An 18956-nucleotide genomic window follows, 5' to 3' on the forward strand; every position below is an offset into this window, starting at 1 on the left:
AAAAAACCACTTAACACTTAAATAAATAATCATAAATGAGTATTTTCTACCAAAGTTTAATATTTTGTTTTTTATACTGAGATATTTATATAAAGTTGTTGTTTGTGTCAGAGAGCCAATTTTTTTCATCCCCAGTTATTTTTTAGAGAAAATTCTAAGAGAACAGGCAACCCGTGTTTTCGTAGCTGTTACCTGTTGTAAGAAGAATTCTAGTGATTGTAGAACTAACTCCAAATCAGGACCAGTAAGTTCTAAAGACCCTTGTAACTTTTCCTCTTCTTCTTCACTAAAAGTTCTCTCATCCTGGTGTAATATATTTGAATTTTTAAATCATATTATTATTAATTTCACTGTTATTTACAATTAATATATCAAATTTCAAATCACCAAGTATTTCATATTGTTATAAATGTGCCTGTCCCTTTCTAGTACTTTCCTTAATTTATAATAATTGAAAAATTAATTATTCAAGTACGTACAGGTAAGCCAGTGTTCTCCCAATGCCCTTTTAACATCATGGTAATGTGATGCTATATTTCTTGATATTATCTAAATTAATTTTTTATAAGTCAAAGACAGATTCAAGGGGGGCCCCCCTTTTGTTGAAAAAATTTGGTTGATCATATAGGGAATCATTGAAGGGTGATTGTCAGTTGTGTTTAGGAAGTTCGAGGGTACTAAAATTTCAGTAAAAAAATAAACATTTGTTTTTTCATAACAAATTTTATTTATAACAAAATAAGTTATTGCTCTTTGATATAATACAAAAATTAACTTAAAAAAATCGATTCGGTTTGGCCCCAGATAACTTTTTAAATGTTTATATCATTCAAAAGCTCCAAATTATCTCCCTTTGGTGCAAAACCATTTTTTTGCATTTAAATAGAAATATCTTTTTGTACTCATCAGTGATCTATATTTTTTTATCATTGTTTTCAAATAAGCTATATATAAACTAAATAATTGTAAAATTTAAGAGATTTCTGTAATAAGGCTTTTTTTTATTTCAATATTACCTCTATTTCTCCTATTAGCAAAATGATTAGTTCAACAGATAAAAAGGTACCTTTACAAAAATGTATGTTTCTTTCGAATGCAGATTGTAAGTGTAAATGATCAGTGACCCCTCTTTTTTATTTTATTTTTCTATTAGGTATAAGATAATTTATTAAAGTTCATTTATAGAAAAAAAATTAGCGAAAATCTTATATCAAATAAAAAAATGATTTAGACCCGCAAGCCCCTTTAATATGGATTTGATGCTATACAAATTTTTAGAAACAAGATGGCCGTATTTCATTTTTTCCTGTTTATCAGGACATGCTAATGAAATATCTGGTGAGAATACTGGAGCAGACCAATTTTAGTCCAAAATGTAGACAAGTATCAAAATGCATTACAGTTATTTTTATTCTAAATGCTTATGCTTAAAATAATAAGGATATCAAAAATGCTTGCTTAAGAAAACCTATATATGTATCAAATAGATAAATCATGTCGCATTCAAACAAGTTATAAAAAAAGAAGATGTGGTATGATTGCCAATGAGACAACTATCCACTATCCACAAAAGACCAAAATGACACAAACATTAACAATTATAGGTCACCGTACGGCCTTCAACAATGAGCAAAGCCCATACCGCATATAGTCAGCTAAAAAAGGCCCCGATAAGACAATGTAAAACAATTCAAAGGAGAAAACTAACTTATGACAATGAAAAGACAGTCTCCTTACCTTAAGATGTAACTTCTGTAGTATCCTTGTCAACAGCAACGGAAACTTAGATGATCCTAAATTGTTAATTAGAGTAACTGCTCTTTTAATCCTAAAAAATACAAAATACACATTTAGGTCTAGTGAAACAAACGTGATAATATTTGACTGTACATACTTAGTCGTATCTTCAATAGCTCACTTGTCTTTAAGAGAAGAAACAATTGCTTATGCAACAGACATTATCTGTTGTAATTTTGATGAATATTGTATTTTTCTGATTGGTAAAGATGCTTTTTGGGATCTAGATGGAGCTTTGATGTAACAATACACCTCATCACTATTCATTCCAACCCATATAAGTTCTGACATTACACAATATTTTTCAATGATGTATATACCATGATATACTGGGAATATTTTGTGTTTATCTAAACATGATTATCTATGTAATGTATGTTGTAAGACATGTACAAAATTACAAATGTATACATTTAGTTTCAAATAATACAGTCAGGGGTACTACTTGTACAAGTGTATTTTATTTACTTGAAGAAGTGAAAAAAAATATACACATATAAGTAAATAAATAATGTTTGAATAATCTCCCCTTAATTTTCTGAAAAATTTACTTGCATAAGTAAATTTTTCTTACAATCCAACAAAAATCCTCAAGTTTTGAGGTGTAAAATCATGCCTTTAATGATTTTTCCCAGGTTTGCTCAAAGTTTTTCATTAAAGTTCAATGTTTCATCTCATTAATTCATCAAAGAAACTGATTGAGCAAAGATCTTGTATATTTGCGCAAGGCCTTCAAAAATTGCTCCTTTGGGGCTTGTAAATGAGCAGTGTTTAGAAGATAACAGGCAAATGGGACTTTCATTGTCCATGAAATTACACTTAAATGATTAGTAAAGACATCTGCAAAGGGTACACAATCTAAAATTCTATTAGAGCAAAGAAATATTCAAAATTTAAGAAAAGAAGAAAGGTTGATTTTTTTACCTATACAAGTAAAAAAATCTGAATGCCGAAGGGACATAACTCAGCCAATTTTTTTTTACCTATACAAGTAAAAAAAAATCACTTGTATAAGTATCCTACAAATTTATTTATATGTGTATATTTTTTTTTACTTGTTCAAGTAAATAAAATACACTTGTATGAGTAGTACCCCTGACTGTAATAAATATACCAATAAAAAAATTAAAGTTTTGATTGATGAATGGTGTAGAGGCTGGCAATGGAGGATCCTTCATGACAAAGAACTGTAAAAATTCTTACCAAATGACGTTAAGGGTAATTTTAAGTGCATACAATACACCTAATGTATAATCCTGGCTGACCCGGCCACTTGAACCTTTGACGTTAACAACAATCACTTTTCCATTGTGGCGTCAGATATTTTGTTTTATGACAGCAAAATTTTACAGGAACCTATGTGAAATCCAGTACTGGCGAACAAATAGCGATAAGGTGTATAGGCACTTTCTGTTAGACGATAAAAATTTTGGCGAATCACATTAAATTTTCCCCCAAAATCACTGTTATGGTACTTATTTAAGAACTCTGACAAATCAAGATAAGATTTTTGATGAATCACCCTAAAAATTTAATCAATTTGACCCTAACTGTAGCCGAAAATGAAAATGTCTGTTTGACGACTGACAGTAAACATGGTAAAGGGCTATTTATAAACGTATTTACACTTTTGGTAAAATTTAGCTGTATTTTGCCTCCGAATGACCCTATATCACCTCAGAATAACCTTTTGACGTCAAGCAACAATCACTTTTTAGTTGTGACGTCATATTATTTGAATTATGAAGTCAAAGTTTACAGGAACCTGTGTGATGTTATGTAATGGCGGACAAATTTGCATACAAGTGTAAATACGTCTATACTACCCATATGTAAAACATTAAGAGTAAGGCTTGAGTTTAAGAGCTATGGTTGCTATTAAGGTTTAGTATAGTTTTATATTATTATGATAGTCAGATCCCTAAAGTAACCGACACTAATACACCTTATCGCTATTTGTCTGCCATTACTGGATATCACACAGGTTCCCGTAAAATTTTGACGTCATAAAACAAAACATCTGAAGCCACAATAGAAAAGTGATTGTTGTATGCGTCAAAAGGTCAAGCGGCCGAGTAGTGTAATAGCGATAAGGTGTATCACAACTAAAGTCTGAGGGGGCGTTTCTTCAGATCATTGAGTAATACCGTATATTTAAAATTGTCAAAGAGCAATACAAATATGATTAAAATAAAATCTGTGAAAACGATAACATCTTCATAAAGCTTCTAAACCTACGCCGGTGTAGCTGTAAACATCAATGCCATTTTCTGCATACACCTTATCGCTATTCCCGGCTGACCCTGCCGCTTGAACTTTTGACGTGAACAACAATCACTTTTCTATTGTGGCGTCAGATATTTTGTTTTATGACGTCAACATTTTACGGGAACCTGTGTGAAATCCAGCAATGGCGGATAAATAGCGATAAGGTGTATTCTACTTTGTCTATGGACAATAAAGTGAAAGTTATCTAAAACGTTTTTAAGATAAAGATTTTTTTACAGTTGCTTAAGCTACTATAGAAATGTACGTCTTAAGAAATCTTTTACGCCGCTTTTGTTTATTAAAAAAAGTACATTAGGAAGCTAAGATGAACATGTATTACTATATATTATAAGTTAGTATAATAGTTCCAGTCATGTTTTCAAATGCAACTAAATTTTCATGAACTCAAGCGAACTTTTAAATCTTTGTTATGTGACGCTTGTAATCAAATCGAAAGTAAAAAAAATGTGTAGGTATTTCTCAAAAGTTGTCATGTAATTTATGCTCAGGTAAGTTTCTGATCAATGAACAACTTGTTTTGTGTTTTATGACATTACAAATTTTAAATGGTAATGATCAAATGGTCAAGTATCTGCGAAAACATAGCTTTATTGTCCTTTGCAATTTGTTTTGCCATGGTCCGAAGATAACAAAATCTTCAACAGGACATTTAGAGCTATGTATTCGCAGCTAATGGACAAGTTAACTCATACCACTGCAAACTGGTATAAATGTACAGTGGAGTCCCCGGTGTCCGCGCGGCCGTACTACTAAAGGTCAACTCGTACCAATGCAAACTCTTACCACTGAGAAGTCGTACCATCATCACCATACAAAATTGGTACCATTGCAATTCGTACCATTAAAATAATATTCAATATACGAATGTGTTATGATTTGTTTTTTAAATCTTTATAAAAGAAATTGATTTTTTTTTTTAATATACCAGATTTTAATGTAAAACTTGGGACAGAAATACCAATGTAATGTAATTTCTTAACTACCATGTTAATTAATATTATTCATATCCGGGTCCGTTTGCACCCACTCATGTTTGCCCCCTTTCACTTTCGCACCCTAAATGTTCGCGCCCAATTTTAGTCGGTTTTGTGTTTAATACCTTTGTAATCAAGTTTTGGCAAGTGTATTCTTGTTGTCATTGTCTATAAATAAAGTGAGACAGCATATTTTTTGTGTTGAATAAATCATAATCATGTTTTGGATAGTGTATTGTTAAAAAAAATTAATCCTTTCTAAATAAAGTAAGATTCTGTCAACATGGTCAACGCTTAATGTTGTGTTGAATAACTCTTTATCATGTTTTGGTTAGTGTATTGCTATAACTTTGTTTCATTGACTTGTTTCAAAATAAAGTGAATTTCTTACTATGTTTTTTTTTTGGTGTGTTGAATTTTTCTTTAATCATGTATTGATTGTAATAGTGTATTGCTATATTTAATTGTTTCATTGTTTCAGATCAAAGGGACCAAGCTGTTAAAAACAATTATCTTTTGTGTTTTTCATTTAAAATCTTCAATGTTTTACTAATACCAAGCCAAATACATTCAGATAAAGCAATTTAAAACAACAATCTTGATTTTCCAATTATTCTTCTGGAATTTGAATTGAAATTGGGCGTGAACATGTAGAGTGCGAACGTGTGAGGTGTGAAAGTGTAGGGTGCGAACGTGTATTGGGCGCAAACGGACCTGATACCATATTATTCAATGAAATTCCTGATTATGAGAACACAAGCTGAAAAAAGTTGTCTAAACATGCTAAAAGCCCCTTTTTCCTCATGCCAATCTACTGCTGTACATTGTAGATGATTTATGACAATGGGAAAGATTTATTTTGACCTTTCATATAAATGTGATTAAAGCACGGTCGTAATATACAGCATAGAGCTGAATATTGTATATAAATAAATCTCATACTTTCTAAATGTTGGTCATACATTCATAAACAATTTTAAACCTATCAAAACAAGACAAATAAATTCTCTTGTTAATTCAAATTCCATTTAAAAACAATAATGACTAGCCAAATCTATTCAATGTAACTTATTTGTAATGATTATATTAAAATTAAATAAAAAAACTGTCAGTAAAAGTTAAATAAAGGAACTTTCCAAGGGGACAACAAAGCCAATCTGCCCAAGTTTTCTCTATCCAATTAGGCTAAACAAGGACAAATATGTATAATGAACATCTATTACAATACATGTACATTAAATAATTATTCGTTTGCCCCCTTTCACAATCTTACCTGTTTATAAAAATGTTTTGTGTTGGTAAAGTTTTTAATCAGGCAATAATACATGTATTAAGTTTGTTTATAGCTGTGCATTGCTATGATTTTTTTATTTTTTTTCTGTTTGAAAATGTTTAAGTGATATTCTTAAAATGTAAACAGATTTCATGTTGTGATTTATTTTAAATTTTAAGAAATGAATAATGAATATAATAGTCATGATGATCAAAGATTTTAAATGCAACATCGCTTGTAATATATTCATAAATGGATAACCACACCAATTCTCATGGCATCAATACATAATATAATTAACAGACGATGTATGAACAATTTTAAATGTGATTTGACGCTGTTTTCTGTTAGTTTCATTAGAATGGGGATAACAATATTGTATTTTAAGCTGATCCTCTCTTGTTAAAAGCTATTGCATTTTTGTTATAACTTCATAAAAAAGAAATAATGAGCATAATGCACTGCAATAAAATGTTGAAATGTTATTTTTGGTTAAAAATATTTTCGCAGATTATAATCATGATAATCGCACTAATCATGCTATATTGCTGGCTTACTAATTTTTTTCTTCTTCAGAGTTTTCTGAAACCTTTACAATGAAAACAACATTTGGACAAGTAGTGATAGGACCTCCAGGATGTGGTAAGACTACCTACTGTCACGGAATGTCACAATTCCTTACTCAGCTCGGTAGAGAGGTTGCTGTCATCAATTTAGATCCAGCCAATGACAGTCTCCCATACACATGTGCATTGGACATTTCAGATCTGATTACTTTATCCGATGTTATGGACACATTAAAGTTAGGTCCAAATGGTGGCCTGCTATACTGCATGGAATATCTTGAGAAGAATATAGACTGGTTTGAAAAAGAACTAAAGAAACTAGAGGGCAAATATTTGATTTTTGATTTTCCTGGACAAGTTGAATTATATACACATCACAATGCTGTGAGAAATGTTCTCCAAAAACTTCAGAAATGGGATTGTCGTCTGGTTGCTGTCCATCTTGTTGATTCACACTATTGCAGTGATTCATCAAAATTCATTTCAGTTTTATTAACATCGTTATCCACCATGTTACAAATAGAACTACCTCATGTGAATGTTTTATCAAAGTGTGATTTGATAGAGAAGTTTGGGAAGCTATCATTTAACCTTGACTTTTACACTGAAGTCCTTGACCTACATTACTTATTGGATGATTTTAAGGTTTGTATTCTATTGGAACATAGAGGTTGAAGTTCAGAAAAAATTGTTATAGCAAATCATAATCAGTCTTGCTTAAAAAAAATCATTTTTTCCTCCTTCTAAATCATGATATTCATGATACATGTATAAGATTCAAGATAGAAAGTTTTATTTATTAAAATATATTAATGAAATTTATTATTTTAACATAAATTGATATTTTTACAGTACACTATTGTACATTTGTGCATGAAATTGTGGCCAGATAATTTAATTTTGTTTAATTCACTTATAAATCCCTTTTGACATTAATGTTTGAATGGTTTTACAAATGTAAATTTTGGGATTCTTTATAGCTTGCTGTTCTGTGTTAAAGACCGTACTTTCACATATAATGTTTAACTTTTACAAATTGTAACTTGAATGAGAGAGTTGTCTCATTGGCACCCATACCACATCTTCTAATATCTACTTATAAAATCAATACAAACATTGTGAAGCTAGTATGCTTTGAAAATCTAAACAGAAGGTTTTAACTAGAAGTATGTATTTTTTTTGCTTTTAAACATCTTTTTAATTATGTTTTTTTACAGTATTATTAAAAGGAAATGTTTATTTATTGCAGGAAAGTCAAGATGTACAGAAATATAAGAAATTAAATTCAGCCCTTATAGACATAATTGAGGAATATAGTTTGGTATCATTTGTACCATTGTTTGTAGAGGTAAGGGGAGACTACTATAGTCTGGTACCATTGTTTGTAGAGTTTAGGGGAGATAAATATAGTCTGGTATCATTTGTACCATTGTTTGTAGAGGTAAAGGGAGATAAATATAGTCTGGTATCATTTGTACCATTGTTTGTAGAGGTAAGGGGAGACTACTATAGCCTGGTACCATTGTTTGTAGAGGTAAGTGGAGATAAATATAGTCTGGTATCATTTGTACCATTGTTTGTAGAGGTAAAGGGAGATAAATATAGTCTGGTATCATTTGTACCATTGTTTGTAGAGGTAAGGGGAGACTACTATAGCCTGGTACCATTGTTTGTAGAGGTAAGTGGAGATAAATATAGTCTGGTATCATTTGTACCATTGTTTGTAGAGGTAAGGGGAGACCACTATAGTCTGGTACCATTGTTTGTAGAGGTAAGTGGAGATAAATATAGTCTGGTATCATTTGTACCATTGTTTGTAGAGGTAAGGGGATACTACTATAGTCTGGTATCATTGTTTGTAGAGGTAAAGGGAGATAAATATAGTCTGGTATCATTGTTTGTAGAGGTAAAGGGAGATAAATATAGTCTGGTATCATTTGTACCATTGTTTGTAGAGGTAAAGGGAGATAAATATAGTCTGGTATCATTTGTACCATTGTTTGTAGAGGTAAGGGGAGATAAATATAGTCTGGTATCATTTGTACCATTGTTTGTAGAGGTAAGGGGAGATAAATATAGTCTGGTATCATTTGTACCATTGTTTGTAGAGGTAAGGGGAGATAAATATAGTCTGGTATCATTTGTACCATTGTTTGTAGAGGTAAAGGGAGATAAATATAGTCTGGTATCATTTGTACCATTGTTTGTAGAGGTAAGGGGAGATAAATAAAGTCTGGTATCATTTGTACCATTGTTTGTAGAGGTAAGGGGAGATAAATATAGTCTGGTATCATTGTTTGTAGAGTTTAGGGGAGATAAATATAGTCTGGTATCATTAAATTTTGTACCATTGTTGTAGAGTTAAGGAAATATAGATATAGTCTGGTATCATTTGTAATATTATTTGTAGAGTTAAGGGAAAGTCGGTAGTCTGGTATCATTTGTAACATTGTTTGTGGAAGTGAGGGGAGATAAACACTATTTGTACCATCTTGTGTAAACATGTTATAATTTTTTTTTCTCAAATAAGTAATGTTTTATTTTCCAGTTAATTTCTGATGACTTTATCATGTGCTTATTTCTTAAACAATTATATTCAATGAAATTTATAAAATGTCGCTGAATTCTACCGGCATACATACATGTAAAGGCATCAAGTGCAGATGAAGGACTTTAAAAAGGAGAGACTATCTAGAAAGTTTATATTTGGAGTTGAACTTGTAAAAAGTCTGTGCATTTATTATATTTGTCACTAAATAAGAAGGCCAGGCTCTATGGAACCCTATCTTTGCTTGGCTTGTGACATAACATGTCTATCACACCATACATAGAGGTTAATAGTGTCTAATATTTCCTTGGGACATTACATGTCTATCACACACCATACATAGAGGTTAATAGTACCTAATATTTCCTTGGGACATTACATGTCTATCACACCATACATAGAGGTTAATAGTGTCTAATATTTCCTTGGGACATTACATGTCTATCACACACCATACATAGAGGTTAACATTACCTAATATTTTCTTGGGACATTACATGTCTATCACACACCATACATAGAGGTTAACAGTACCTAATATTTTCTTGGGACATTACATGTCTATCACACCATACATAGAGGTTAACAGTACCTAATATTTTCTTGGGACATTACATGTCTATCACACACCATACATAGAGGTTAATAGAACCTAATATTTTCTTGGGACATTACATGTCTATCACACCATACATAGAGGTTAATAGTACCTAATATTTCCTTGTGACATCACATGTCTATCACACCATACATAGAGGTTAACAGTACCTAATATTTCCTTGGGACATTACATGTCTATAAAATCATACATAGAGGTTAACAGTACCTAATATTTCCTTGTGACATTTCATGTCTATCACACCATACATATAGGTTAATAGTACCTAATATTTCCTTGGGACATAACATGTCTATCCCACCATACATAGAGGTTAATAGTACCTAATATTTCCTTGTGACATAACATGTCTATCCCACCATACATAGAGGTTAATAGTACCTAATATTTCCTTGTGACATAACATGTCTATCAAATCATACATAGAGGTTAACAGTACCTAATATTTCCTTGGGACATTTCATGTCTATCACACCATACATAGAGGTTAATAGTACCTAATATTTCCTTGTGACATCACATGTCTATCACACCATACATAGAGGTTAACAGTACCTAATATTTCTTTGGGACATCACATGTCTATCACACCATACATTGAGGTTAATAGTACCTAATATTTCCTTGTGACATAACATGTCTATCAAATCATACATAGAGGTTAACAGTACCTAATATTTCCTTGGGACATTTCATGTCTATCACACCATACATAGAGGTTAATATTACCTAATATTTCCTTGGGACATCACATGTCTATCACACCATACATTGAGGTTAATAGTACCTAATATTTCCTTGTGACATCACATGTCTATCACACCATACATAGAGTTAATAGTACCTAATATTTCCTTGGGACATTACATGTCTATCACATCATACATAGAGGTTAATAGTACCTAATATTTCCTTGTGACATTAAATGTCTATCACACCATACATAGAGGTTAACAGTACCTAATATTTCTTTGGGACATCACATGTCTATCACATCATACATAGAGTTAAGGTTCATCATAACAAACAGACAAATATGGCTGTATTTACATGCCAAAAATTACTCTGAGTACAGACTTACCTGTAAAGTTGGAAAAGTTTTAATGCCTAGCATCCACTAGATATGAAAAAGTTAAATCCATTTTGTGTTTCAGAAAGATAAAATCTCTTTTGGATTTTGATGGGCATTTTTTTTCCTTCATGCAAAAGGTGTGAAAATTGACTAAGTTGTGGAACAACTATGAGATGCTCCCTCAGGTAAAAAACCGGTTTGTATTGTTTTCATTGTCCTTAATTGACCATAGACACCAGGTATCTTCACAACTATAGGTGAGTTAAAGAGTTTATCTGAGTCAGTGAGTGGACAGTATCAAAGTAATGCAGGTGTTTGTTTATTTTTGCACCTTCTGAAGAAAGGACAAAAAATGCCCAGCAAAAACCAAGAAAGATTTTATCTTTCTTAAACACAAAATGCATTTAACTATTATATATCTAGTGGATGCTAGGCATTAAAACTTTTCAAACAGCACAGCTAAGTCTGTACACAGAGTAGTTTTTGAGGTAAAAATACGGCCATATATGTCCATTTGTTATGATGAACCTTAATAGTACCTAATATTTCCTTGGGACATTACATGTCTATCACATCATACATAGAGGGTAATAGTACCTAATATTTCCTTGTGACATTAAATGTCTATCACACCATACATAGAGGTTAATAGTACCTAATATTTCCTTGTGACATAACATGTCTATCCCACCATACATAGAGGTTAATAGTACCTAATATTTCCTTGTGACATAACATGTCTATCACACCATACATAGAGGTTAATAGTACCTAATATTTCCTTGTGACATAACATGTCTATCAAATCATACATAGAGGTTAACAGTACCTAATATTTCCTTGTGACATTTCATGTCTATCACACCATACATATAGGTTAATAGTACATAATATTTCCTTGGGACATTTCATGTCTATCACACCATACATAGAGGTTAATAGTACCTATTATTATACTTCAGTGTGTTTTTTCTATATAAAAAGTAATGAAATAGTTGTGCTATTTCATTCCACAGAACCATTTGCCAGTTAATAGTTTCAAAGACTATTACCCCTGTGAATAGTTTCATAATCATCTTTCCCGTACTTTTTCATGCTTATTTTTCATTGGACGATAATGATGTCATTGACTACTCTGCTTGGTTACGTATGCTTTGCAACGTCAAACTCCTGCTAATATTGTAAATGGTGAAATCTGTTTGTATTGATTGTAATATCACTTATGAGAAGCAATTATAAAAAAAGAAAAAGAAATCTTCTCGTAGAATTTTTTAAAGCTCTAAAATATAGTACCTTATTCTTAATATGGGTTCGCTCTCCGTATATTAAAAGTGAATTTGCATTTGGTGTATTTTAGCTAGAATTTTTTAAAGGCACAGAAAGTTTAACACAAGTATTTCTAGTCTGGATTGAAATCAATGAAATATTTATTAATACAAACGAATTATAAAAAAAAAGTATAGTTCATCATGTGCATATAAAGTTATGTGACATTTTTGTTTTCTTTCAGATGATATATATATTTATATACACTTTTAGAAAACTAGTTATTTGGTATATATATAACATACTTGATGGCTGTGTTGTTCGGTATAATAAAACACCTAATGACTGGGTGTGCGGGTAATAGCAAGTTTGTTGTCCCTTCACATACCCACTATTGCTCTCGCCTTTGCCTCGAGCAATAGTTGGTACCTCAGGGACAACAAACTTGCTATTACCCTCACACCCAGTCAATAGGTGTATAATATTTCCTTGGGACATTATATGTCTATCACAATTTCACACCATACATAGAGGTTAATAGTACCTAATATTTCCTTGACACATTACATGTCTATCACACCATACATAGAGGTTAATAGTACCTAATATTTCCTTTTCAGGAGAAGGAGAGTATGCTGCGTATGTTGAAACAAGTTGACAAAGCCAATGGATATGTATTTGGGGATACAGAGGAACGTAACATACATACTCTATTATCATGTGCTGTGGGAGCAGAGTTTGAATATGAGAAGATCAAAGACATTAGAGAGAAATACATGGATACAGAGACAGAATGTGATAATTGTGAACAAGATATAAATATTGATATTTGATATACTTGGGCCATTCTTGTTGAATATACCATTCATTGTAATTAAAAAAATACAAGAATGCACATGCTGAAATGTCTTGCCTTCTTTACTAACAATTGCTATCATGTTGATAGTCCTAAATATAAAGCTTTACTACAAATATCACATCAACTTAACATGATCTAAGAAAATGAGGTCAAGGTCAGATAAACCAAATGAGAAATACATGCACACCTTCCAATCATTCAATACACTAAATATAGTTGATCTGTCGCTTTAAGTTTCTAAGAAAAAAACTTAACCAAGAAAACTAAACATTGACCAATGAACCATTTAATGAGGTCAAGGTCAGATGAACCTTGCCAGGCAGACATGTACATCTTACAATCAATACATGCATAATATATAGTTGTCCTATTCCTTATAGTATCAAGAAAACAAACTTAACCATGAAAAATTAACATTGACCAATGAACCACCAAAATGAGGTCAAGGTCAGATAATACCTGCCAGACAGACATATACAGCCTACAATACATCAATACAACAAATATAGCTGGCCTATTGCTTATAGTTTTAAAAAAAACTCCGACCAAAACACAAAAACTTACCACTGAGCAATGGACCCTGAAAATGAGGTCAAGGTAAAATAAAACCTACAAGACTGACACAGACATCATAAAATATTCCATACACCAAATATAGTTGACGTATTTTTTTTTTGCTTATAGTATTAGAAAAAAAAAACCAAAAGTCAAAAATTATAACATAAAATGATGTCAAGGTCAAATTTAACCTGACATTTGAACATGTACAATCATTCAATACACCTAATATTGTAGATCTATTGCATACAGTATAAGAAAAACAGACCAACACACAAAATCTGAACTAGAACCACTGAACCATGAAAAGTTCAGATGACACCAACTGCCAGTTGGACATGTACACTTTACAATCTGTCCATCCACCAAATATACTAGAACTATTATTTAAAGTATCTGAGATATAGACTTGACCACCAAAACTTAACTATGGTCACTGATCCATGAAACACAGTCAAGGTCAAGTGACATTTTGTTCAAGAATGGTTGACTTTCTGATATTGTTTTTTATAACACCCCTTATTTTATTGATTTTGTATTTAAATTTTGTCATGATAGATCAAATCTATTTCGTTCACTGTATATTCATTTGTTTCTTTTCATATGTCTTTTGATTGAGTTAAGCTATTTCAATTGATATTTTATAGTATTTCTTTCTATGTTGTGTTAAACAGTAATATTACACTATTGTTCCAGGTAGAGGTTTAGGTTGGTGTCTTAAAACGTTTAAACAAGCTGCATTTATTTGCGCCTGTCCTAAGTCAGGAAGCTGATGTTCAGTGGTTGTCCTTTGTTGAAGTGGTTCATAAATGCTTCCCATTTCCTGTCTGTCACATGTGAATTGTCCATGACCTCATTTTCATCGTTCAGTGACTACTTGATAATAAAGTTAGTATTTTTTGTAATGTTAATTTCTCTCTTATTATGAGTAAATGGAGAACTGTATTTGATATGTGCATACCTTGCAAGGTCCTCATAGATATTATAAGATGTGGTATGAGTGCCAATCGACAACTCTCCATCCAACGTATAATTTGTAAAAGTAAACCATTATAGGTCAAAGTACAGTCTTCAACAGTGAGCCTTGGCTCATATTTAGGAGATAGGATTTGAATTTCAAAAATATCCATTAGTTAAAGTGACGTGGTAGTAAGCAATTATACACCATTGTACATTGTACGGTCTTCAACAATGAGAAAACACCATATCATATAGTTTGCTATAAAATGCCCTGACAATACAACTATGATCTATATATAAATATCTCTATTGACAAGTCTAAATGGAAAACAACGTTCAAACCTATGAACGTGTTGATTAAAAACCGTAGTTTTTATACATGTGCATGTTAAACAAATTTCTTCTAGATAAATCACAAACAACATTTTCCAAAAGACAAAAAAAAGTTAAAAGTATATTTTAACAAAACGCATTTGACTGACATGCCAAAAAAAATGTTTTCTTTAACCCTGCTGACTGTCATTGACGATTGCCAAATAAATTGATCATGACATGTAACAAGGATCTTAATTATATTTCAAAATAAACATATTCTGATGCACAATATTTCTATGTAAATACAATGAGTAGTTTTTAACATAATCCTATGTCTGTCAGGTTAAGGATTCGGTCCCAGTACTTAAAAATCTTTCGATCCCTTATTGACGGATTCAAGATAGATGATTGAAATCGTAATATGAAAAAGCAATGATTGAGGCTGTTAAATTTGTTGTGCTTCTTTGTAACAAAGTGTTTGTTTTTATAGTGATTATGATTATAACACAATGTTGACTGATGTATCCCTATTTTTGACATTTTTACTTATTATGTCTGTTTGGTTTATTCACGTATCGTTGTCGATACAATGGAATTTGATGAGACTGTCATATGAGAGGGTTGATGCGTTTGAGCTTTTGATTTTGCCATTTGTTTAGGGAATTTCCGTTTTGAGTTTTCCTCGGAGTTCTAGTATTTGTGTGAATTTACTTTTTGTTAACCAACTTCGGAAACCTATATAAAGTATTTTAACGAAATTATTAAAATTAATTTTTGATGAATAATAAAATTCTTAAACAATTAAACATTTCTATATTCTGTACCAAATTTTACACTTGCATACTGTGTTTAACTACTACGATACATTATGATTTTGATGCGCACAGTAAACTAGTTTTGCCCCAGCATTATTATAAATTATAAAAACACCACCGACACTCACTTATAAGTTGTGTAATTATAATTTTATTAATCTGTATATTTCTTATCGTTTAATCGAAATGACATTTACAAGGTTACTAAAAATGAATTATAAAAACTTCCTTCTTTGATAAGAAAATTTATTATATTTGTTAAGGGGCCAGCTGAAGGACGCCTCCGGGTGCGGGAATTCCTCGTTACATTGAAGACCTGTTGGTGACCTTCTGCTGTTGTTTTTTCTATGGTCGGGTTGTTGTCTCTTTAATACATTCCCCAGTTACATTCTCAATTTTACATTAACATATCTTTCCCGTATGTATCTTCACAAACATATGTAGAATGAAGTAGTTACCGAAGAACAAAATAGTACTAGTTCCCATTTACATTTGTAGTCTTGATGTAGTTTGATTTCAGACGAGACATTAACCTCCTCAATACCAAAGAGCAATGAATGACCTTTAAAAAGTTATTAAAGGTACCAGAATTATGAATTAATTCGCCAGACGCTCGTTTCGTCTACACAATACTCATCAGTGACGCTCAGATAACAAAAGTTATAAAGCCAAATAAATACAAAGTTGAAGATCATTGAGGACCCAAAATTCCACAAAGTTGTGCCAAATACGGCTAAAGTCATCTATTCCTTTGATAAGAAAATCCTTAGTATTTCGAAGAATTCAAAGTTTTATAAACAGGAAATGTATACAAATGACCTTTAATTATCAACATAATTGGTCGTCTTGATCTTTGTGCCCGTACTGAGTGTTTACATTTATCGTCAAACACCATGCAACAACAGCAAATATCAATACCAGAAATAATTGCATTGTTTCGGTGATAAAATTTTCTTCAATGAAGTTAAATTAATGTATTTTCAATGAAGTTAAATTAATGTATTTTTTACCAAATCAGTAATAAAATATAAATGATCTAGAACACAGCAGATTATAATTCATATACCTTTATTTACTGTTGTCAGATGGTTTAAAATGATGTTTTTTCAATATCATCATGTTAATGAATGTAAATTTGTTTAAAAAGAAGATTTGCTAATTCAGTGCCAGGCAACAATTTTGTATGTAACACGTTACTAAGAGCTTATTGAAAAAAATCAGCAGTGAATATTATGCTGTTTTCAGTACTGTCCTAGATTAATTTGAGTTATTCGTTGTATTCTGTGGCTAACATGTCGAAATGTACTATTATATACTATTGTATTTATGTATTTCTTTGTCTTCTTGAGTGTTCTTGCATGTATTTGTACTATTTCCCATGATGTAATGTTCATTTTAGCGGTATATTTAACATTGCACGAGGTTTAGCTAGCCACACAACCTGGTTTTTCTTCTCTAAATGTCCTTTACCAGGTCACGAATATGAGAGTGGCTACCATGGGTACCTAATTGTTCGTTTCTGTGTTTGTTGCATTAGCGTTTGTTTTTGTTGCACTTCAGTGTTTTTGTTGTTTCGTTGTTTTTCTTCTTATAGTTGATGTGTTTCCCTCTGTTTTAGTTTGTTTTCTCTCAATCGATTTATGACTTTTGAACAGCGATATACTACTGTTGGCTTTATTTATAAATGAAAATAACACTTAAATATTTGGTAGCGCCTTTTGAATTAATCTTCATCAGCACTGCTGAAACAATCAAATTATATAAAAAAAAACTTGAATGCAAAAGTACTTTTAAAAATACACGAAGAGCTATATGACGATTAGAAAAATACATTTGAGGTCATATGTCATGACCTTTCCAGAGGATGTTAGAATGTTTGTTTTTAAATTGTTTTGAATTCGTCGGTGGAGAATATAATTTATATTAAATTTTGAATTTGTTGACCAAATTCGGAGTCAAATATAAATGTTTCTTAATGTGAGTCGTATCGTGCATTGAGAGAATACACTTTAATGACTTTTAGTAATGACTATTAAAGTAGTTTTTAGAGTTATCAACGTAAAAGTAAAAGAAAACCAATACATATTTAACATTACGAACGTGACGGAAAACGAAACAGAGGAAGATACAACAAATTATTTATAAAAAGAAGAGATAAAATCAAGTCCACTTATATAATTTTAAGTAACTTCACCGTGACGTTTGTTATACACTTATCAGGGAAAAAACACAAAACCCGGCCATTTACGCGCAATTTTATATTACTTAAACTTGATTTTAATTTCATCAAATTAATATTACCTTGACTGTGGTATCCATGCAGCTTGTTCAAACTTCTTACAATTTGAACAGTTTGGTTTGATAAAACAAATTGTAATTTGGTCCGAATTTTGAATAAACTGGAATAGACAGAGAGCAAGACTGACAGACAAGTCACAAAAACAGTGTAACTACATGATGTTAGCCAAAAAAAATTGCGAGCTAAAGCACATTTTGGAACTTACTACTAAAAAAGTAAATTCAAAATACTCAACTCCGAGGACAATTAAGAATCATAAAACTACAAGTTCATAAAGTTTTTAGTTTGTTTTCATGTGCAGTGTTGTAATGTTGTCATAGGAAGCAAATGCAGTTATGAATGCTGCGACTGCTGAATTCTAATATGTGAAATAACTTAAAACCCGAGATGATGATCCACTATGCGCATCATCAGGTAGTGTTATACAAATGTAATAATTGTCACTCATAAAGATATACCCCAATATTTTGTTTGCGATGATATTACTATTTCTTTCCATGCAATAATACACAAATGAAAACGAATTCGAACCCAAAAACTGAACGCATTTATAGTAAAGTAATATTTGCAGAAAGAGAGTAACCTATATTTCCTTGTTAAGGGTTATTCCCGGTTAAGTGTATGAGGGTATGAACAACATCTCACTGATACATTTGAGATGTTAGCGACCACGAGAACACAAGAAATCACTCTATATAGATAAAAGGTCAGTACATTTTAAAGTATTAAGATACACAAAAATTATC

The 18956-nt window shown here is 31.4% G+C and overlaps 2 protein-coding genes across 3 annotated transcripts in view; one reads left to right on the forward strand and one right to left on the reverse strand.

Annotated features, from left to right (window-relative positions):
• The window catches only part of LOC134715192 (COMM domain-containing protein 10-like), a 168804-nt gene that overhangs the window by 5538 nt on the left and 144310 nt on the right, over positions 1–18956 (reverse strand). The window contains exons 2-4 of the mRNA XM_063577214.1: positions 4036–4069; positions 1738–1828; positions 193–303 (exon numbers count right to left, since the gene is read on the reverse strand). Of these exons, the coding sequence (XP_063433284.1) occupies positions 193–303; positions 1738–1828; positions 4036–4064 (231 nt within the window). The 5' untranslated portion in view covers positions 4065–4069. The remainder of the gene's footprint in view (positions 1–192; positions 304–1737; positions 1829–4035; positions 4070–18956) is intronic.
• LOC134715190 (GPN-loop GTPase 2-like) lies at positions 4493–13309 on the forward strand. Of its 2 annotated transcripts, none has more exons than XM_063577210.1 (4): positions 4493–4574; positions 6910–7544; positions 8149–8247; positions 13025–13309. In XM_063577210.1, exons 2-4 carry the CDS (start codon positions 6930–6932, stop codon positions 13235–13237), a joined length of 927 nt encoding a protein of 308 aa, XP_063433280.1. In that variant the 5' UTR covers positions 4493–4574; positions 6910–6929; the 3' UTR covers positions 13238–13309. The 2 variants fall into 2 exon arrangements, with proteins under 2 accessions (XP_063433280.1, XP_063433281.1); XM_063577211.1 differs by having other exon boundaries at positions 4493–4534.

This window comes from Mytilus trossulus, chromosome 4 (genome assembly GCF_036588685.1).
Source record: "Mytilus trossulus isolate FHL-02 chromosome 4, PNRI_Mtr1.1.1.hap1, whole genome shotgun sequence".
Lineage (NCBI taxonomy): Eukaryota > Metazoa > Mollusca > Bivalvia > Mytilida > Mytilidae > Mytilus > Mytilus trossulus.